This window comes from Rhyacophila brunnea, unplaced genomic scaffold, assembly GCF_057557595.1.
Source record: "Rhyacophila brunnea isolate RB1 unplaced genomic scaffold, BYU_Rbru_1.0 scaffold_15, whole genome shotgun sequence".
Lineage (NCBI taxonomy): Eukaryota > Metazoa > Arthropoda > Insecta > Trichoptera > Rhyacophilidae > Rhyacophila > Rhyacophila brunnea.
Window position 1 is genome coordinate 2,514,657 of NW_028232806.1, and position 24,615 is coordinate 2,539,271.

General features: G+C 33.9%; 1 protein-coding gene across 1 annotated transcript; it reads right to left on the minus strand.

Moving 5' to 3' along the window:
- Positions 1–15,024: 15,024 nt before the first annotated feature.
- On the minus strand, positions 15,025–16,813 carry LOC147074794 (U6 snRNA-associated Sm-like protein LSm5). The gene is made up of 3 exons (XM_085942670.1): positions 16,570–16,813; positions 16,032–16,228; positions 15,025–15,170 (listed from the first exon to the last, which is right to left on the minus strand). Exons 1-3 carry the CDS (start codon positions 16,616–16,618, stop codon positions 15,138–15,140), a joined length of 279 nt encoding a protein of 92 aa, XP_085798796.1. The 5' UTR covers positions 16,619–16,813; the 3' UTR covers positions 15,025–15,137.
- Positions 16,814–24,615: the final 7,802 nt, after the last annotated feature.

Genomic DNA, 24,615 nt, shown 5'->3' on the forward strand with positions numbered 1-24,615 from the left:
AATACTATATAAATAAATGGGGCGGCATTTTGGCGCTGCATAGGGGCGGTATTTTGTGTAGGGACGTCACTGTCCCCGAAGGGGTTGGAATTGGTTGAAAATGTCGAATGAAATACGTATATAACTATTATCGAGGAGACCTCGTACGATATCCGGTACTTCAGCTAGTACCTACCTAATAATATTATATGTAGTTAACAATAATTATTATTTTTGTTTTCAGTGTTAGTGTATAATATCGAGTGCTCTTTGCCGGACGAGATAGCATTAAGCTGCATCTCGCTCTATCTTGCGTTCTTATTAGTGGTGTTACAACATTCGCTAGTTAAATATTACAATAAGAAAAACCATATAGTACTAATATTAAATATTTTGTCTATGGTATATTCCATAGAAATACACCCTCGGTTCTAAATTTATGTTTTTTTCCCGTACCTACCTACCTATTTTAAATATGAATGTGTATACAGGCGCGTACAAAAGGGAGGGTTTCGGGTTGTCTGGACCTCCAACCCTACAACGAAAAATAGATACAATTTATTTATGTGAATGGAATATTATTTCTTCTTTTTCGTCATGGCTGAGGATCGTGGTCATGATGATTTGGCAGTCGAACAGCCTACTCAACGGATTGTCTCCTCTCTTTTCGACTTTCTGCCACACCCAATAGTGATTTTCCTTTCCCACCCTTCGGCAGAATTAGAATGGAGCCCCTTTCATTTTTAGTCTCAAATTTGTTAATTTTATTACCTATATACCTACCTAATTTGTTTTCTTTTCTGCTATCTTAAGGCTATACTTCAGCTGAGGCATGGTCTAAAAAGATCGTGACTTGTGATTGTGCAAATGACGCGAGCCGAACGAAATATAATTTGTCATAAAAATTCAACATGCGTGCTTTTAATGTTATGTTTATTATTATATTCGTAATAATAATAGTATATTCATTGACATGTTTTCTTTTTCAAGTACATGCGGACCGTTTTTTAGTCATCTTTACACGATTTAAGAATATATTTCTCCGACGCCATCACAAAACAAATTGACGTGCGAACAGGTCAACTATCGCTCTCCGACTGGCGATGACTGCGAAATTTCGTTCCACATACTGTTGAAAATTATTTGCCGTTTCACTGAAGTACGCTCTTAAACCGGGCAGGTGCCACAAAAGTCTTTTAAAAATGATATACACATTATCTACAGAGGATTAGAGTATTTCCAAGAAACATAGGTACTCTCAAATAGCGGTGTTTTATGTACCTAAGTGTAGATATGATGTAGACAGGTTTGGAGGCCCCCTTGTGAAAATGTTTCCTGTGAGATAAATCTTCACTGGGTACCTACCTATTGCAATACGAAAATAAGACAGGTTGTAAGAATATTTTAACTAAGATGTCAGCAGTTTATAAGCCGCAACTGCTCTCAACAGTTGTAATATTCGTACTCGTTCCTTTATTTTCCACCCATCATAATTCTCCATCCCTAAGCAATGTATGTATTGCTTACCTCCAAGGGGCGTCACTGCACGCAAGGTCTGTCTGAAGCAGTCTAAAAGACCCGTAAAAAACGTTTTTCTCGTTTCTCGTAAAAAACGAAATCTGTTAATACAAACCTCTACTCTGTGGAGGTCCATATTATGATCATATTAGTATCGGACATGGTCGGAAAAAATCGGAAACGATCCTAATAATTATTATGACTGTTTGATAACATCTCGTGGATGCAACCAGTCGCCGTAACTCTTAAATAAGCAACCAATGACATTAATATGGACGAATCATCTGTAAGAAAAAATGACACTCACTATTTTGTCGGGTCTGCCGAATGGCATAATCTGTTCTAACGCCATTACAATAAAGATGATATTGCTATAAATTCCCGATGCATTTTGTCGGGTCTGCCGAATGGTTCGGTTCGAGCGGGTTCGGTCAAATGAACATTGACACTAGAAACACTGTTCTAACGCCATAACAATAAAGATGGTATTGCTATAAATTCCCGGTGCGCGATATCGCATGATGGAAATTGCGTGACGTCTACCTATACATGTGCGAATGTCGCTATGCGCGAATTTACTTGCTAGCTACTGTATTGAGTGCGTTGTCCATTAATAATGTCATTGTAAGCAACCGTTATTTTTAGCTACTGGTCAGGTATTCATCGCTAGGCTCAAAGTGCGGAGTGTCTGGGCATGTGGAATGTACCCAAAAAATGTGCAGTGATTCACGATTGAAGCGACAAGAAGCCATACCTACATAAAATGATCAGTGCCACATGCTAGATTTTATAATAAATTTTTATGGATATTTTTTCGAAATGCCGCATGCAATAATCCATGCATATGGTAAATTATTTATATTACCTAAACTATTAACTATTTTTTTTTATTCAATGAATTCATAATGTAACATTCTATAATACTGAATACACATAATTTGAAAACATCTCATCCCCAGTGACGTCCCGTGGGGGTAGGCAGATTGAGCGTCGCTTGGGGGCGGCAGTTACCTGAAGGGCGGCAAACAGAGGAGACTCATTTGGTATATATAGAAATAACTTATCGAAAATATCTTTCCTTTCAATAATATTCAGCTTACTGGTTTGAAAAAAATGTATTAATTAGCACAAAAGGTTTAACAGTCGGGTCCACGATGTCTAGTTTACTTCTGTTGCCCTTCGACGTCCTTGGTGACCAGAAACGATACGAACACGGGTGATAAAAAATATTTTATAAAAAAATGAGGCGGCATTATGGCGCTGCCCAGGGGCGGCATTTTGTCTAGGGACGTCACTGCTCATCCCATACACACTATCTAAGTGTATATTATTATGTGTAATTGTAATCTAAGTGAAATTATCTAAGGCGTCTGTAGTTTAATAATGGTAAAACAAACTGGCGCGAATCCAGCAGATACGGATTCAAGTCTCGTCGGGCGTCGTATTTTTTTTTTACGAAACGATTTTTTCTAGTGTGTATTTGCATGATATATTTTCAAATTGTGTATATTATAATACGTACATTAAAAAAAAAAATATATATATATATATATTATATAAACACTTCATACTCCTAGTACCTACATACATAATTAGTGGTTAATGACTATACCAAATAATGTGTTTTTTTATAATTGCGTAGTTATCTATCTACCTATAATTTATTATTTCTCCCCCATTTATGTAAAATTTATTCTTTAATTGGTTGTAGGAAAAAGCATTTATTTCTCTTGTCTAATTGCGAGGATCGTAAATTATAGGACATTTTTTTAACAAAGCAATTAAAAATAATTATAGGGTGTTTCACAGATTTTATGGTATTATTATATTTTTAAATTTATTTAAGTACATTTATATACGTATATAAAAGGTGGAGTCTCAATTAATATGTCCATCATTTCTGTACGAGGTATCATCCAGTAGTATTTTCAGTGACGACTTTATCACTTTTGTACTTTTTGTGGTAAGTATAATACGTTATGTATAGGGAAGTGGCGATTTTACATGAAGGTTTATGAGACAGAAAATTCTAAAATAATTCTTATTTTTCCCAATCTGAATGTAAAAAATCAACATATTATACCTATATCAAAAAAATCTAAATTATTACATCAACAACAAAAAACACTCTGATAATACAATTAATAGCTATTCTGATTAGAATCTGGCAAACAATTTAATGTAGGTGGTATATTTGTGACTATAGTCAAATTTTCATAGTAACCTTGCCGAAATGATTGTTATTTATATTCTGTCGTTCACGTTCAGAGCATCTATGAATAATAATAAATTACTATATTAAGCTTTCAAATATAGCAGCAGCGAAGAGTGGAGGTAGGCTGTTAAGATCCACCATAAAGAGTGCACACTAAACTTTGTTAGTCATACGTATTTATTTTTATTGAATTAAAAATACTATTATTTACAGATGGTTTTGGTTAGATTTTAAAAAGTAATTAAACCTTGCATTAACCAAACCATAATAGTTTTGGTATACTTTGGGCGATATGACAAAATTGTGCACACTTTTTCATACATACTTATTTGTTTTCGTTGGATTAAGAATACATTAATTACAAATATTGTCGGTTAATTTTTTTAAATTCATTGTCCTGCCTAAACCAAACAATAATAAGTAAATATGTACTTAATATCTATTATTACATTAGTTGAAAATCGTCGCTATTTTGTGTATGATTTAATTGCATAATTTTAGATATTTTATAGATAGACGAGTATTTTTTGACTATTATTTATTATGGCTTGGTTTCGCAGGGTTTAATATAAACAAAATGTAAATAAATACGTACGACCGACAAAGTTTAGTGTGCACTATTTATGACAGCCTACATCCACCCTTCGCTACTGAAATTTAGTATCTTATTTTTACGTTCATAATTATTAATGTAAAATGTTATGTTGAACAATCCGTGGAGGGAATGCGACACTGATATTATTTGTGTTAGAGGTTGCAATCGAGATTTCTCTTCTCGAGAGTTCTCGAGAAATAATTAGAAAATTATGATTTATCAATGAGAATTCGAGAAATTGTTACCAGCAATAAAAAACAACTTGGCAGCTACATATTATCTATGTATTATTATTTGGGTCTGAGTAGTAAATTGATTTGAAACGGAATTAGTTGAAAATCGTCGCTATTTTTTATTTTGGCAATAATACCTAAATAGCTCGCCGAAACAAATTGGACCGGAGTTAAAAATGAAATTCCTCAAGGAAATGGACCGTAAAGAGACAGGTATATCGAGAAATAATAAAATTAAACCGGATTTCTCAAGAATCAAATATTCATGAATAGGAGAATTTTCGATTCTCAAGAATAGAAAAAAGTCGAGAAATCACAAACTCAATTTGTGACTACTTGGTCCATCTGATGGTCCATCAAGTGAGAAACGTCAATAGAATTACATGACTTTAAAAAAATCATTATTTTTTAGTAAAAATATAAACAATCCTTTTTTAGATTTTGCGTATTATAACTCTCCTACTAATTATTGCTCTCTTACTAAATTTTATTAGGTCCTATTAGAAGTTTTCGGGCCAAACTGTGACCTACAGAGTGGTAAAGGAAATTAAGCTAAGCCAAATTCTTGACAACATCTCTGCATTTGGACATCACACTGTGAAAAATAATCATCTGTTTTTGGAAATTTCTGATGTAGTAAACGTCTACGTTTTAAGGAAAACCACCACTGGCATATCCCTAGTATACCTAAATACGTATATAAAGATATTATAATAGTATATCAAAATCTATTATCAACATTAAGAGCCAAGACACACAACAACGCAGGTCCTACTTAATTCCATAGTACGAGACATAGGGTATGTATTTCAATTTTATTTACAAGCATATTTTTATACCACGTTCTATCCGAAGAAAATCATATGGACTTTTTACGAAAAATAGATGTTAGCCACTTGCTCTGCTGCTTAGGTACATCATACTCTGTGTACAAACACAAATTGAAAAACAACGTGTTAATTTCCCGGTCGAACTAAATGTTTGTTCTACAATAAGGAAACAGTTTTTTTGGAATTGGTTTACTCATTAAATTTCTTTTACAGTGTTAAATGTCAATTCTTGGTGGGAATGCATTGTATTAATTTAAATAAAACACAATATTATGTAATGCTGGTTCCACTTCTTTTAATATTAGTCAGGACCTGTTTCGTCCGCTTCTATATTTTATTGATTTTATTACATAACTATCAAAGATATGGTAGGTAGAAGTTTTTTTAATGAACCATGGTAGATATGAATTACGTCAATTCTCTTTAATTTTATGTAAAATTTGATTATTTATTTTTATTTAAAAGCGAGTATCAATAAAATAAAAACTAAAGACCAAATTTATCTATACTTATATGATAAATAAAATATTTAAAAATTTTCAAGTCGTTACTGAAATCATCAACTGTTTATTAGGTATGACCATGGTGTAAATTAAATTTTGAAAACATACTTAGAAAATTTTAATTTTTAATAATCGGTAATTCATTTATTAACCTTATAATGTATTGTTTCTAGATATAATCTTCATTGCCGTCTATAACGATGGCCTCATCTAAAGGATCCAATCTCGAAGACATAAAATTGTCTGATAGCTTCTGGTTTAACTACCGGGCCCTCGCTGCAGTGGGATTCTACCCAATAGATGCCAGGAAAAATTCTAAAATAACAAGTGTCCTTCATATGATTTACAGTTTTATCACGTTTGTCATCTACATATCGTTTCAATTGGCGGAATTGGTTTTTATAATTCAGGTGAGAAATGTAAATCGGTTAAAAAGAGATTTTTGACTAATTGGTAGTTTTAATATTTTGTATATTTATTTTAAAAAACATCGATTTTTATAAAAATACTAGCTGAAGTACCCGGCTTCGCACAGGGTCGCTTCGTGGTTATATTTATCTTAGATATTTAAAAAATAATAAGAGGTAATTATTTTTTTAATATTAAAATATCTGTGTTATACAATATGGCAATATGAAAATAATTCTAATAGGAGTAAAGGTCCAACAAAAGACCACTAAATTAAAATCGAATCCAAAATATGCAAACGTTATTATTGTTATTATGTAGTAAAAAAAATCAAAATTGCATGGAACAAACAAACAATTAACGTTGTATTTTATATAATACTAATTTAGCAACCTTCGCAGGTGTGCGCACAACAACTGACAAAAGTTTCATCGCAATCGGATGAATGTTATAGGAACGCATACGAATAGAAGAAGAAGATGATTTTCTAAAGAAAAGAAATCTTCGTGGGCATGCGCACGACAACTCATCAAAGTTTTATTGTGAATAGAAGAAGATAAAATAGAAGAAGAAAGAGATGTTTATTCTAATTCAGAAACCTTTGCGGGTTTTGGCAAAATTGTTGACGAAAGTTTTATTGCAATCGGATGAATGGAATAGAAACGCATACGAATAGAAGAATATAAAATAAAAGAAGAAGATGGTTGTACTAATTCAGAAACCTTGGCAGGTGTTGGCACAACCACTAACGAAAGTTTCATCGCAATCGGATGAATGGTATAGGGACCATACAAATAAAAGAAAATAGAATGATGAAGAAGAAGAAGATAGTTGTACTTATTCAGAAACCTTTGCGGGTGTTACCACAACAACTGACAAAGGTTTCATCGCAATCGGATGAATGGTATAGGCACCATACGAATAATGTATAAAGTATAAAGAATCATGTATAAAGTATAGGAACCATAAGATATAATGAAGAAGAAGAAGAAGGTGGTTGTGCTAATTCAGAAACCTTGGCAGGTGTTGGCACAACCACTAACGAAAGTTTCATCGCAATCGGATGAATGGTATAGGGACCATACAAATAAAAGAAGATAGAATGATGAAGAAGAAGAAGATAGTTGTACTCATTCAGAAACCTTTGCGGGTGTTACCACAACAACTGACGAAGGTTTCATCGCAATCGGATGAATGGTACAGGAACCATACGAATAAAAGAAGATATAATGAAGAATAAGTAGAAGAAGATGGTTTTTCTAATTTAGAAACCTTTGCGGGTGTGTGTACAATAACTGACGAAAGTTTTGTCGTAATCGGATTTATGGTATAGGAACCATACGAATAAAAGAAAATAGAATGATGAAGAAGAAGAAGGTGATGATTTTTCTAATTCAGAAACCTTTGCGGGTGTGCATACAACCACTTACCAAAATTTCATCGCAATCGGATGAATGGTATAGGAACGCATACGGGACAGACAGAAAGACAGACAGACGAACAGGCATACAGACAGACAGACATTCATTTTTATATATAATATATGGCCTATACTCTTCACGGAAGTGCAAGCAATAAGTTAACAAAGTTTTATCGCAATCGGATGAACGGTATGACAGTGCATACAATACGAACAAACAAACAAACAAACAAATATTAATTTTTATATATTAAATAAATGTGTATTTATTTATTTATTTATTTATTAAAGAATACAAAAGATTGTGGACATAACAAATCTAAATTCAAGACGTACACAACATGAGATTTACATTATAACAAATATTACCCTCACAAGAGAGAAGAAGAGAATATAGAAAATAATAATAATAATAATAATAACAGAAAAAAATTAAATCAAAACATACTAAAGTACAATTTTATACAGAAAAATAAAGTGTCAAAAACAAAATGCAATATCGTTGAAAATGTCTGTCTTTAGGGAGCGCATTTATTAATCTTGCACCACTCGTTAATGGTGCCTGATAGGCTTGACACGAGGAAACGGTTCCAATCCAGAATAAATCATGGCTGCAACCACGTAGGTAATTGACAGGCGCATGTAAATTCAAATTCATTAGGACACCAGGATTTGAAATCATTCCTCGTTCCTCATTCCTACAGGCAAAAGTGTTTCAAGAGCAGAAGAGACCGACGAGATTCAAGAGAGTGAAAAGTAAGCATGCCTTGTAGAAAGGCAGTCGGAAAATAATCATTTGACGAATTATCGAAAGGAAAATAGTTATATGTCTTAAAATAAAGACATTGAATAAATTTCTTCTGGACGCGTTCTAAAATAAGCTTATAAAAGCATAGCTCGAAAAAGAGACAATCGTTGGACAACTTTAATCATCCAGTGGTATCCAAGAGGTACAAAAGCGTACGCAAGGTAGACCTGGATCGATGAAATGATAAAGTTCTGCGGAAGTACATGGCAACGCAACGCACATGACCGAGAGAAGCGGAAAATCGATGTTTTTTAAAGTGAATATAAAAAAATATTTAAACTATGAATTAGTCAAAAATCTCTTAGATACAGCATAAAAAACTTAATAAAGTAAATTTAATATGACCATAAAATATTATGTATTAGGTAATAAGATGGGGTCCTTTCATTTTTTATCTTTGACTTGAAATAAAAAATATTTTTCTTTTTAATGTTTTCAGATACATATTTATTAATTAATGCAGTTGAAATTGTAAATTATCAAAAAAATTTCTCAAATTGCAAGCTTCGTAATTTTCCGCTAGGTGCCTCTGGTAGGTAGAAGCATCCCCCTTAAGGAATGGGTATGGACACCAATTGAATATTGTGATTTCATTATATGACCTAGGTTGCTAGTTGCAATTATTTTAATTTGTTTAAGTTGTATTGAATGTTCTAGAATTGGGGAGACTTGCAGGAGATGCTTCGTGTGATGTCACCGTTCATAATCAAAGCCATTTCCATTTTGAAGATTTTAATATTTTGGAAAAATTCTCATGGAATACAGTGGCTGATGGACCAACTCGATGGTTTGATGTTTTTCCTCTATTTTTATGGCCATTAATTTTTATTGCATTTATTTTAATAAATATTTGGGTTATGAATTTCTACATATTTCGATGCTAAAATTATTGAGGGAGTGACATTTTAATTCAGCTTAAGGGTGGCACTTTGCCTTTGGGTTGTCACTGGATTAGCTATCTATAAAATCACCGTTTTCATTCCGAAAACGCAGTAGAAATACAATATGGAATGTGGGTTTATCTGTGAGTCCTAATAATTATACATACTGGCAGATTCACAAGCTTATTCGAAGAACTGTAATCTTTCCGGGTGATACTAAAAATTAAGTCACTATGACATTACAGTCTGGACTGACAGGGCTCTAGCCTAGGGGCCCGGGCGGGTCAACCAGGTAAATGAGATAAACACACATCTTAAATTCGCTCTAATAGTAAAAAAGTCGCCTGCTATTTCACTTCGGGGTTATTACCATTAATATATAGCTGTGCGATGCAATTTTTGAATGTTGTATGTATACTCGACAACTCCATAATTCGATATGTTAAAAAATCGCTAAAAATATACTGAATGTTATTTGACCTCGAACACCATTTGTGAATACCAAATGCCACTGTAGAGCGACAGGCTGCCATTAACGTTAGCGATAGGTAGGGGGGCCCGGTTCAAGATGTGGGGGCCATGGTCTGGACCATTGGATTATTCTATACACAAAACTGCTTTCGGCTGCTACGGCTACTATCTAGGGTTGGTTTGTATCGAAGTATTGGCACTTATTGTAACATTTACAATAAAATTGTCCATTTCGAGCACGGCTAATATGTTACTTTGACACAACTCGTTTATTGCGTTTCTTATAGGCCCTGGCTGGAACAGAAACCACCCTGCTGCAGCGAGTCTTCTTCGTTCCATACCACTCGGCAGCTTCTTATTTGCCCTTCAGCCGCTCGCATTTTGTTTTCTGTGGCTTATTACTACATATATGAACAAATCTGGCGAATTAAAGCTAAAATTGTGGATTCCTGAGGCAGCGAAGACACCACCTAGGTAAAACTATAAATTCAATCTTCGATTGCACTGAACTATTGAGCATGGTCGAGTTTCATGTCCGCACAGGACAGCTGATGACAAATTGTGACCCATTACACGTTGATTTTTTTAAAGCTAAGTTCTTTATTCATTCTATTGACATGTTCAATACCTTTATTCAAGCACTCGAGCACTGCAGTAAACAATGTTTTTTGTATCATACCCCCCCCACCTTATCAATAATAATACACTCCATAAACGTATAATAAATCCTTAAAACCTAATAATAGATCATTAGTCTTTATAAACAATAAAAATACTACACCCAAGAGGTGTAAAATCGTCCTGGGTCGCAAACCATTGTCGTCGTCGTCGGAAACCCGGGTCGCAAAAAACGACGCAAATGGATTACTACAAAACTTAATTTAAATTCCGTCAAGTAACTTCAGTCGGTAGTATTAATACTAATTTAATTTGATTTATTATACTTTTTGTATCCGCCTGTTATTGGGACCATCACATATTATTTTTCTCTATATAATATTTATATTTATCCTCTGTGATTGATCCTGTTGGTTGACCTAAATAAATAAAAATATCATGATTCAGTATCTATATAAAAATTTGCAGCAATCATCTGATTCTAATCTACACGATGTTGCTTCTGGGAGCAACAGGGATAGCTGAAACCGCCATGAACACGATGATATGCGGTTTTATGGCACATGCCTGTTCACAACTGGTTATCTTGAAGGAGTCACTGCAAAGAATAGGCGAGAGATCACCAAAATCTTACAGCCGTTTTGATTTGAATACAGACAAGATGGACGACTCGAATAATGATATCAACGAGATAGATAATAAAATGGACAAAGCCATTGCCACAATCGATGGATTAGTTTTAAATCAAAATGCGTCTGACAGTGGTAAAAGGTTTCGGAAATACGTTGCGAGTAAATTTGAGTATGGATCAAAACCACATAATAATGAGAAACGGTATATGAGAAGTGAACATATGAAGAGGGAATTCGTTAAATGTATGAATCACCATACTACTATTGTGAAGTAAGTTATTTACGCCGTATAGATGTGTGAGAGAATGGGATGATTTGGCGCTGCCATCTGTACGTTGGTGGCTGACGTTATTCCAGTGGCGAAGGGTGGCGGTAGGCTGTTAAGATCCGCCATAAATGGTGCACACTAAACTTTGTCAGTCATGCGTATTTGTTTTCATTAAAATAAGACTACAATTTACAGATGGTGTTGGTTAGTTTTTTAAATTCAATTAAACCCAGCGAAAACCAAGCAATAATAGATAATAGTCAAAAAATACTAGTCTATCTATAAAATATCTAAAATTATGCAATTAAACCATACATAACTTTGTTCGAATCCTGGGTCTGGCAAGTACACATATTGTTTTTCAATTTGTTTGTGTCAGAGTATGGACCTAATAGGTTGAGCAAGTGGCTGACATCCATTTCTCATAAAAAAACAAAATCTGTCAATACTCTGTGGAGGCCCATATGATCCTATCAGGATCGGACAGGGTCGAAAAAAAAAAAAAAATTCTTAATCCAACGAAAACAAATAAGTATGTATGAAAAAATTTGCACAATTTTGTCATATTGCCCAAAATATACCAAAACTATTATAGTTTGGTTTAGGCAGGGTTTAATTGATTTTTAAAAACTGACCAGCACTATCTGCAAATTGTATTCTTACTATAATGAAAACAAATACGTATAACTAACAAAGTTTAATGTGCACTATTTATGGCGGATATTAACAGCCTACCTGCACCTTTCGCTACTGCGTTATTCATTATTTTAGCAGAAAATAATACAAACCAAAAATAATATCCTAGTAAATACAATTAGCAACTCGTTTTAAATTTAACATAATGATCGAAGATTGTTTAGTGTTGTCACCAATAAATATTCTTTGGTTGGCTTATTGGGTATTGGTAACACTAGCAACTGAGTTTGCTTAGATCAGGCCTGGGCAAACTACAGCCCACCAAGTATTTCGGTGACGCCTGTGAGCTTTAATCGTATATCTGAATAAAGTTTACTTTTTTCTACATTTTAATGCCTTTCTAAAAATAAAAATTGAATATACATATCGTCGTTCGGCATGCAATATCGCGCGTTAGCGACAAAAACAAAATTGTACAGGAGAAAGAAAAAACACGCGACACGCAGTGTTGCCTTGCAAATCACATAGGCTGTGTTACAAAATGCCTATTATTAAAACGTCAATCTAAACAAATATCCAGCATTCTATGAATGTACATACGTGGAGATTTGTATTTTGAATCGAATGGCGTCAAAACATATATTTTGGATAATGGTCACTAGCGCGGTATTAAAGGAAAAACGCGCGACACATTCGCGGAGTTGCCTTGCAAATCACATACACGGTGTTACAAAATGCCTATTAAAACGTCAATTCAAACAAATATCCAGCATTCTATGAGTGCACATACGTGAAGATTTATATTTTGAATCGAATGGCATCAAAACATACATTTTGGTAAAATGGTCACTAACACGGTATTGCATGCCGAGCGACGATATTATAATGCATTGAAGAATTTGTCAACTTGTTAATTATTTTATCATCTCTGGTTTTGTTCAGAACATTAAAAATTGGTGGCTATTAGAGAATCATTTTTTTTTTGTTGGAATTCCTTTTGTCTAAAATTAGTATTTTATTTGCAGCCCGCCCCCCTGTTCATTTTATATTCCTAATGTGACCCTTCATCGAAAAGTTTGCCCAGGCCTGTCTTAGAGCGTCATCATATGTATGCCAGATGTACTAATTTTTTAGTACGGTCGTAAATGAATTCCAAAATGAAATAAGTGTTAAATCGTACTGAAACTGTCATTTCTTCCATGAATACGCTTATGTTTTGATATCTTTGATGTTTTTGTTTTAATATATTGCAGTAATAATCATATTTGGTAGATTAGTGACAATAGATGTTTAAAATCTATCAATTTTAATTTAATTATCGGTAAAATATATAAATAAAATATAATCAGGCTTGTTGCAATATTTGTGACCAAAATTTCCTGATTTTTACACACTATTACAGTGGGTCTATTCTATACTTATCGAACACTAAATTGATAAATAGTATCAAACTTAGGGTAGGTTTGTATCAAAATATTAGCACTTATTGTAACAATTACACGAAGCCGGTTTTTATTGTTGCAATAAGTGCGATATTTTAACAGCAGCAAGATAGGTGCTGTTAAAATATAGCACTTATTGCAACAATAAAAACCGGCTTCGTGTAATTGTTACAATAAGTGCTAATATTTTGATACAAACCTACCCTAAGTTTGATAATATTTTTCACTTTATCACTTTAGCGGTCGATAAGCATAGAATAGAACCACTGGTATATTGCATTGGTACCTACTTTGTGCAATTTTGAAGAGAGGTAAAGTGTGAATACAACCTCCTCTCCGTCGAGAACCATACAGTCCACTTAGAAGCAAACATGGTAATTTATTTATTTAATATTTTAGTTAAGTTTCAAAAAAAAATTTTTGGGTTGATAGGTGAGTTAACATTTTCAGGTTTGTCCAGAAGATTGAAGAGGTATTTACTTGGGGAATCTTCTACCAATTTGCTGCAGCAGCTATCATTATGTGCGGCGCTGCTTTGCAAGTTGGATTGGTAAATATCATTGAAGCGACAAAGTATTCATTACAAATGTCATTACGTTTGCACATTGATGTTACCTATGCGATTTATCTCAAAATTTTTGTTATTGTTGAAACTGTACTGTGACCAAATGAATGCCCTTATAGTCGAGTGCGTATGGCGCTGGCGTTTAATCCGGGGGCTCCAGGTTCGACCCTGTGAGGTTACAATATATTTAAATGATTTACTCAAAGTCTGGGTGTTTACGATTGTTTCACATCTATTACTAACTACAGTACTGTTTCACTACGCTTATGTTATTGTGCCTTGTGGGCTGTTGTAATGTTGAAAAGAATAAAATATATATTATATAAAATTATATTGCAGTGATCGATCTAATTTTAGGTTGCGATACATAGGTGAAGAAACCCTTGGTGTACCAACGTCAACAAAAAAATTAAACCAAATCGTTATAATAAATGCCCTATTATATTCAAAATGTAGGTATCCGTCGTTGGATGTTTCATTCAATATTTAGCCGATTCGCACACCAAAACTTGTCTCGTCTGCAACGTGTCGAATACGTGGATGTGACGTCATTGTTATTCACAAAACACACGTTGCCAAATAAAGCTACGCAGATTGGTCAAATGCGACTTTTTAGTTTGAAAAACCATCTAGTGCTGCTAACAACAAATCGCATTCGTTTCGGGCTGCGAGAGAACGCATATACACACCTACGAATTGGTCATTTCTATACCAGCTCGCCGGCTGCCGCATCCAAATGTATATTGATTTTGAGAGGTTACATGCGACTGTCGCTAGGTAGATTGTGCGCGGTCTTCATATGCAACACTGGAGCGACGTTCCTAGAAAGTTTGATTTATAGCTGTGAGAGCTGGCTAATAAGATGCCGTTTTGATTGGTATGCTGATAGACTGATATCTCAACCCTGCCTCGCACTCATTTCTTAAAAACCCTCGGTAGGTACAGTAATTTTAAATCACCGTAAAAGTTTGAATATTTAGTAGGAACAATAAAACAAATTACTGTCCGCTTATAAATAAATATTTTTAATTACAGTTTGAAAATTATAGAGCGATGTTTGATAAAAAATAGTTATTAAATACAAAATTACAATAATTAAGTTTGGGAAGAATGTTTCATGTGTCCGGCATGTCCCCACCTGGCACGAGCTGAAAATTAGAAAAAAATAGTCTTTTAATCTTTGCATTTAAAAAAAATAATACCTAATATATCGAGGGGCTGAGATTTAATGACAGTGATTTTACTTGTGTGATGATCGCATACCATCATCACACTGACGCCTTGAACAAAATGCACCTACCTGCTATGCGATCATCGCATAAGCGAAATCACAAGTTATACGAAAATTATCTACATTCCTATGTATAATGATTTGTGACGAACCGTGTCCGGAAATTTGTATCACACTTCACTGTGAAATGTTGTATCGGATATATATATATATATATATGGTTATATTAAAGACCGTCCAACTTCTTTGTGTCGTATAGTACTGAGATAAAATTCATGTCTAAATAAAACACGGTTCTTGTTGGTTTACACTTTGGTGGGGGGGGGGGTTCAAAAATGTGATTAAATTAGTCAGCGTAGTAAAAGATTTTGTGACAAATCAATTTAAAATGAGTATTATCAAAAAAATGTCTCAAATTTCAAGTGTCGTATTTTTCCGCTACATGCCAATGGTAGGTGACTTGTCCATTCTGTGTACATGGCACAGCCATCTAAAGCTGCCCAATTTGATGGAGTATACGATGTGCGGGCTCCGTACGAAACATACAGTTTATTTATTGTATCTTTGTCTCCTTCCTGAGCGTGTTATCGACGGGTTCGAAGATATCGCACAGAGCGCTCTCCGCTCAAATGAGCCTGCAGGTTTCCGAGCCATACATGACAACTAGCCTTATTACTGTTTTATACTAAATGCATTACAAGTGTTGGTTCAATGCCTTGGAACGTAGCACCTTCATTAGACCGAAGTGAGATTTATTAGCAACAAAATACTAATTTACCATTGTAATATTGTTTCCATTCAGCAAAATCTGGTCCAACTTGGTGACTCTTCGTCCCTCGGGGGTTGATTCATACTCCGTCACATCTTCGAGGAGCATATTTACGAAATCATCGAAACCCAGCAATGTCCCAACCATTTCTTTTTCATTCTTCATTATTATGTGAATTCGGGATCCGATGCATTTGTCTACCAGTTCTGTTAAGAGAGAAAACAAATGTTTTGATATCCTACTTCACATTACGTATAGTAAATGTGTTACGAAGGCTAATGATAACGGTGACATATTGAGAGTATCCAATTGACGATGTTACAACGATTATACATAAACATATAAATCAGAAATAGTGACATGACTGTCAATCAGAGCTTGTATTTTCTTCACTAGTATTTCATTTTACATGGATTAAATAAGTCTGATTATAGGCAAAACGATAATTAATAAATCTAATCACATGCGTTTATGCCTCTCACTCGTAATCGATTAGTATCAATACGTAATAATCATATGATTTAATGTTCTATAAAATACAACTAACCTAAAGGAAGCAATGTGGACGGGTTTACCGGCGCCGTTGCTTGTGCCATTTTTAACAAACAATGTCTATATTAGCACGCCAGGCACTGATAAATATTATTATAATTGTGTATTTGCTTTTATGAATTAACAAGAAAATTTAAATTCAATTTTATATTGTTTCAAAACGCTGATAATCGCCCCACAAATTTGACGTCTAATTTATTTATGGTAATTGTTTTCGGCTTTTCGCGCTTGCTTAAACCATAGAGAATATATGCATAGTAAAGTTTATGGCTATATAGAAATAAAATATTTTCAAATCACTGTAAAAAATATGAAATTTTTGTAAAATAAAATCATAAAAGTAGGAACGTCTATAAATCAGTAATGAAATATTAAGTAGTGTAATTGTGTTTATCAAATGAAATTTCATTCAATGACCTAATTAATAGTCGTAACATCTGCAATACCAAATTTTGAAAATGTCATGAGATACCATAAAATTTTAAAATAAAGCAGTAGGTACAGTAAAAACGAAACAATGAAGCGGTTTGTCGATTGTATAATATATGTACGTATACGTACGAATACGCGGTCATCGGCTGCCAGGCATTTATTTTATCACGGCACCCAATACGCATGCACCCTATCGACCGACCGCATTATTATTTCGCTTTTACTGTACCTATTAATAATAATAGGTAAGTACTTACTGACATTGAATTTATTGCTTTGAATTCACTGGGGAGCTATTTCAAAACATTGTTACTCAGGAGGTAATTTTATTTTCTTCAATTTTTTGGTACCACCTAATGAAGTTTACAAAAATAATTTGGATTTATCGGTAGTGATGTCACAAATCACTACAATAAAAATAAATATACACCCTCTTACAACGCAACATATTATTCTGGCTTCATTTTGTTTAATACGTTTCATTCTTATGCAGGTAGCAACTGGATCTACAGATTTTTTCTACAGTGTTGTTTTTGCCAGCGGAATGTTTAGTGAATTAGCTATCTTCTGCTACTTTGGCGATAACATAATCATTGAGGTAAATCAAGGTAATAAATTTTCTGTGTTACCTATATGTTTATTACTTGCCTTTGTAACCATTAAATTGTTTTTTCAATAATATATTATACAAATTTAATATAATCTGTGAAATGTGCCTCTCTTTCTAAATAATCCTATAGTGTGACTTCTATATATTTAGCATTCTATTTTACATACCTACATCTCCATGCCCAAGCCTTACTCTTCCATTTTTTTACACTAGATATTTACTTATATACATCGTTCTAATGTACCGGCCATAATATAATATAAATCACTCTGTTGCATGTTGAAATCAGTAATAATGACATACAAACTAGGCAGTTATTAGTATCTCGTAAGCTAGGCAACTGATTATTAATTAAGATCTATTAATTAAGGCGCTAAGTACCAAAATTTTCAAAACTGATATTTTTATAGAAAACTGTTCTACGTACCAACGCCAATAACGTTAACTATGGTCTAAGTGCCTCAAGCAAGTCAAAAAAATACAATAAAATATTTAAATCTGGCAAAGATGTAAGTCCATTGGCGTGTTTTATTTGAAATGGTGTAAGTACCACTGCAGTGGTCGACAGCATTCCATATAAAATGGCTGAAAACGGTGTGTTGACACTCACGAGTTGTGTTAAAAAACATCGCCAAAAAGATGAAAGAAGACGTGTCCAAAATGTAAAAAAAAAAACTAAAAACTAGTGGCCAGGAGTACTCCACAATTAATAGTAAAGTGAATCCCGCCAACAAACCTCGAAATTCTGAGATTAGTACATTTTTATAATTGTTTCACACAATCCGCTAATTTGTCAAGAAAGCGCTAGTGATATTCAATGCGTATCGTTATAAATGTTATAATATCGATAAAAAGCAACCTTTTTTTCAAAATAATACATTTTTCTTGGTTTGAAATTCAAAATATTAAGTATATTATATTTGCACTCCTTACACATTGTACCTACTCCTACATTAATTTACAGAATATAATAATAATAATTAATCATGCCTTATTGAATTAAATGGGAAATATACATCTTATAATTAATTAAGAACATAATTTATAACTATTTCATGATTGCTAAGGCCCGTTTTAGACGGGACACCGGTGTCGCGCTCGATATAATATAGGAGGCCTTTGTATTCGAATAAAGGGGCTTTTGTATTATGTTTATGAACGCCCCAAAATTAATGAGTCAACGCATTGCTGGTACCTACACTTTTCCGTTGGCCGCTACATTGTCAAGCCGCCGATACACTTGTTTTTATTACCGCGGCCAGTTTTATGTTCTAATTTATTATGCGTTGATTCATTAGTTCTAGGGCGTTCATAAACATAATACAAGGGCTCCTTTATTCGAATACAAAGGCCTCCTATATTATATACGAGCGCGACACCGGTGTCCCGTCTGAAACGGCTCTAAGTTGTACGGCATCAAATAAAAAGATGTGTACGACTATTTAAAACATTTCAAAGTGTGATATTGACTGACTCACATACTTAATACAAATCATAGTTCAAAATAATTATTAACAATTTATCAGTTTTATCACCAGTAAATGTTTATAATATGAACACAGACTGGGTATTGTTTACAGGTAAAGGATAATGGGAATCACCGCACACATAACACATATAACATGTACCAAGTATTTTATTACGGCCGGCCTATTTACTGCACACTTAGACAAAGCCGTGTTTGTCTTATTTATTGCTATTATAATAATAATGTTATCTTATACCACGTAAAGAAAAAGGCGGTTAAATAATCGAAAATTCATTTTTAACGTGTGTTGTAAATTGTCGAGTACAACTCGATATATGATTTGAAAAAGTTAATTATCCAACCAGATTCTAGACCTCACTCACCTCATTAAATTTTATTTTTACGGGACAAATTTGAGTAAAGTTGTACATACTTGATTTATGATACTTCTCTATAGTCTCTAGGGTCAATGCACATCGCCGAAATAAAACGCAGAATGATTGTATTAGGACTAGATAAATACATATTTGAATTATTAAAACAAAAGTATCGAAAAACCTTATTTTTTAATTTATAATATTTTGCCCATCTCTATTGCAAATGTCATCAGTGTTTACTTAATTCCCCCCACTCTCCCTGAGTTAGTACTTAGACCTTAAAATAAGATTCTTGGCGTGGTACTTACACCGTGACCGGAAATTTCAATTTCAAAGCTATGTACTGTGGAAATTCAAAATAAATTTAAGTTTTAAAATTATAGAAGCTGCCGAGATTGCTTCATACTGTAAAACCACATTTTTCAAAATGTCTGCTTCATACAAATTTTATTTGACAAATCACTATTTTGTAGCCACAAGCAAAACTACTTTTTGGTACTTAGCTCTTAATTAATTCACGTATTCATTTATAAGTGGCTAATTTTTGTTTAAAAAATTACTTATAGGTAATGATGGCCGCGCGGCTTAATTGTCGGCCTATAGCCTCGTGGGTCCCAGGTTTGAAACCTGGGTCTGGCAAGTACACTTATTGTATTTCAATTTGTATATGAGTCAGAGTATGGACCTAATAGGTTGAGCAAGTGGCTGACATCCATTTCTGGTACAAAATCTGTTAATACAAGCCTCCACTCCTTAGAGGCGAGGCCCATATGATCTTATTAGGCTCGGACATGGTCAAAAAAAAAATGATCAATAATAATTATTGACATTAGAAGTGAACATGATCGGTTTTAACCAATTGCATTTTAATTCCTGGCAACCATGATTTTTTCCAACACAATAATTTTCAGAGGTTTTTCAAAATTATGTATATTAAATCATAAGATAATGTAACAGCTAGTCACCATGGACCAAAGTTTTGAAACCGGACTGAATTACTAAGGCCATAAATCGCAAGAAACACAAAAGGCGCCGAGTATCCAAATATATTACCAACATTGATAGTGCGTTTTGTTTACGTGACAAACTTTAATGTACATTATTATACAGATGGAACTATGGATAATAACATTTTAAAGTTTATTCCATATTTCTCCACACTTCCCATTATTTCCGTGTTCCCTGGTTGAAATAATATTATGTGGTATTAAAAGTATGACTGATAGCTAATTATTCAAATAGTAATGTCTGTTGTAGAGCTCCCTTTTATCTGATGCGATCTATCACTGCCGCTGGACGTCAACTGATGTCTTGTTCCGCAAATACATGTTGATTTTTATGGAAAGAACTAAAATCCCAATGACAGTTTCCGCTGGAAAGTTCTTTCAATTATCTCGTCAGACTTTTGTCAATGTAAGTACTCTAGATGTCAATAATTATGTGTCATTTAAAAACATTGATTACTGATTTATTGTCTATATTCTTTGTAGGTTTTAACGTCATCATACTCGTATTATGCAGTCATCAAGGGTATACGTTCAAAATAAGACATGGATGGAAAAAGACCATAAAATTTCTTCTGCATTTATTTACACCCTATGAACCCCTGCGTATAAAATGTTGTGTCCGGAAACTTGTACGTATGCAGTTCGTCGTATCACACTTCTCCGTGAAATATAATCATATGAATACGTGTATTAAATAAGGCTCTAAGTACCAAAAAGTAGTATTGCCTGTAGTTACAAAATACCGAGTCAGTGCAGTAAAATTTCATGAAGCAGACCTTTTGAAAAATGTAGTTTTACAGTGTGAATCAATCACGGCAGCTTCTATAATTTTAGGTATTAAGAACTCGAAAGTGTCAACACACCATCGTCAGCTATTTTATATTGAATGCCATTGACCACTACAGTGCTACTTACACCATTATAAATGAAACACGCCAACGGACTTACAACGTCGACAGGTTTAATTATTTTGCTGTATTTTTTTGACTTGCTTGAGGCACTTAGACTATAGTTGAAGTTATTGGCGTTGGTACGTAGAACAGTTTTCTATAAAAATATCAGTTTTGAAAATTTTGGTACTTAGCGCCTTAATTAATACACGTATTCATATATTATAGACCGTCCAACCTCTTAGGGTCGTATAGTACTGACATAAAATTCATGTCTAAATAAAACACGGTTCTTGTCGGTTTACACTTTACAGGAAGCCAGCTGCAAACAAATTTTGAAAATAGCCGATATACTGGATTATTTGTTAGGTTAGGCTTTCATTCTTGAATTCATGAATTTTGCCAAAATCAACTATTAAAATTGAATTAATGTTCATATTGAATCTAATAAAATTGGAGACCATAATAATACGGTCGTCTCTTTCCGATAAGAAAGCTCACGGCGAACTGTACTACGATGAAATGTTTTATGTACAATTCACATGAAACCAAAATGTGTCATATTGTTATCTAATTTGAATGTTTATACTCCACAAACATAAAGAAACATCAAAAAATAATTCTAGATAGAAGGAGGCTTGTATGCATTTTGTATTAATTATGAATGCAGTTCGATTTTCAACTCGAATAAATTTTATATTGTGAAGTTCATTATTTTCTTCTGATTGGCAGCCCTAAAAACAAAATGGCAGCTCGCCTTCTGGTTTGAATTTTGTTTACGTAATGCACATACTCATTTGTCAGTGTTTTATGTGATTATACATGTGAAAAATAATGATCAATGTATTGTTTTTAGCTGCCTACATAAATTCGACAGGTATTTATAGCTAAGCAATATGTGAGATTTGTGAAAATGTCAAATTGAAGTCGAATTTAATTATACACCATGCTCTCAACACAGCTCCCGTGGTTCTATGAATGTGCTGAGATGAAATATAAACAAATTCAACCATGCTGCGATATTTTTTTTGCGTAAAAAATATATTCTCCGCAGAACACAGGAGCCGTGTCAACATAAGGAGCAATTTGTATGGACACGGGAGCCGTGTTCTCAGCATTGAGCGTGTTAAGCATCCATACAGATGCCTGAAGCCCTCCATTGTTTTGTATAGAATCATTCATATTTAATTTTGATAAGTTTGTGCTTCTAGTTACACTGTTGTAAGTTTATTATAGATTCGTTTTGCTTTAATGTGGCCCCAACCACGGTAGGCCTTGTACCAGCATTTCATCTCTGGATATAATACAATCCTACGAGGGTGGGTCAATAAGTCCTTAGAAAAGCCGACAGGTGGCGCGACTAGTACTGTAAGCGGTTTGTTTTCATGCAGCGGCACTACCGATTCAGTATACTGCGAAGTTTCAATCAGATTGGTCGGGTTGTTGTGTGTTTCTCGTACATTTAAAAAAAAAATTGCTTGTGGAAAATGGAAAAAATTGAGTTTAGAGCTGTTATTAAACATTTTAATATAAAAGGGTTAACAGCAAAGGAAATAAAAAATGAGTTGGATTTAGTTCACGGCATATCTGCTCCTTCACTTGCAACTATTTATAACTGGTTAAATGAATTTAAACGTGGTCGTAGATCAACAAAGGATGAACCACGCTCAGGACGTCCTGTAGAGGTGACTACACCAGAAATGATCAATAAAATCCACGATATGGTGTTAAGTGACCGAAGATTAAAGTTGAGTGAGATAATTGAGGTTACAGGGATCTCAAAAGGTAGCGTCATTTCTATTTTACATGACAAATTGGGCATGAAAAAAATTTCTGCAAGATGGGTGCCGCGTTTGCTCACAGTCGACAATAAACGCAATAGGGTGGTGGCCTCTAAAGCCCTGTTGTCGCTCATGCAACGCAATCCGGATGAATTTTTTCGTCGCTTTGTGACTGTAGATGAAACATGGATACACCACTATACTCCCGAGACGAAAGAACAGTCAAAGCAGTGGATTGCGAAAGGCGAACCATGTCCAAAGAAGGCGAAAACCGTAAAATCAGCTGGTAAGGTTATGGCTACTGTATTTTGGGATGCACGTGGAATTATTTTCGTTGACTATTTGGAAAAAGGAAAAACATTAACAGGGGATTATTATGCATCTTTATTGGACCAGCTAAAAAACAAAATTGAAGAAAAACGGCCTCATTTAAACAGGAAAAAAATCCTCTTTCATCAGGACAATGCCCGTGTTCACACATGTTTACGATCAATGGCTAAAATTGAAGAATTGAAGTTCGAATTGGTCGACCACCCACCGTATTCGCCAGATTTAGCCCCCAGTGACTTTTTCCTTTTCCCAAACTTAGAAAAATGGCTAAGTGGACAACGTTTTTTTTCAAATGAAGAAGTCATCGATCGGACAAATGCTTATTTTGAGGACCTTCCGAAAACTTATTTTTCTGACGGTTTAAAAAAAATTGAGAAACGTCTAACCAAGTGTATTGAGCTCCAAGGAGATTATGTTGAGAAATAAAAAAAAAATACAAAAATAAAAACTGTTTTAATGCTTTTTTCTAAGGAATTATTGACCCACCCTCGTATTATGCCAACTGTTATCATCTTCTGAGCTAATAAACATCTAACATCCGCACAATACGCCTACTCATTTACGGACCCAGTCATACAACCCTTAAAATTACAAAAACAGCCTGACTGCTTGTTTTGAGGGTGGTATCACTATATACCAACATAAAAAGAATTAACATACAGTCGAACTTGCTCATTATAAGCGTTACTCGTTATATCAGAGAATAGGTATTTTTAAATGAGCGGTCACATAACACAAAAAGTCGCAATTCAAACACAAATAAACAATTAGAATTTTACCCCGAAACAAGCATGGCATTCATAAACCACAAAAGAAGTTGTTTATTGTAATGATCGCTGGTAGGTACCTACTGATTTCACAAACCTTGGATTTTTTACATGCATTTTAACTATATGCGTGGATACTTTTTTAATATTGTCGGCGAAAACACCAATTAGGTAGGTACTTAAGACACTTAACTAGTGTCGTAAACGTAATTCGATCCCGGTCGGATTCTATTGGTTAGGGTCGAAATGTTTTTAAACGATCGACACATTAACAGTTTTAAGAAAATATTTGATGATTTTTAGCTCGGTATATCCGAAGTAGCTTGTTATAAAAGTGAATAAATGTATGGAGAAAATCATAAACTAAAATGCCAACGTA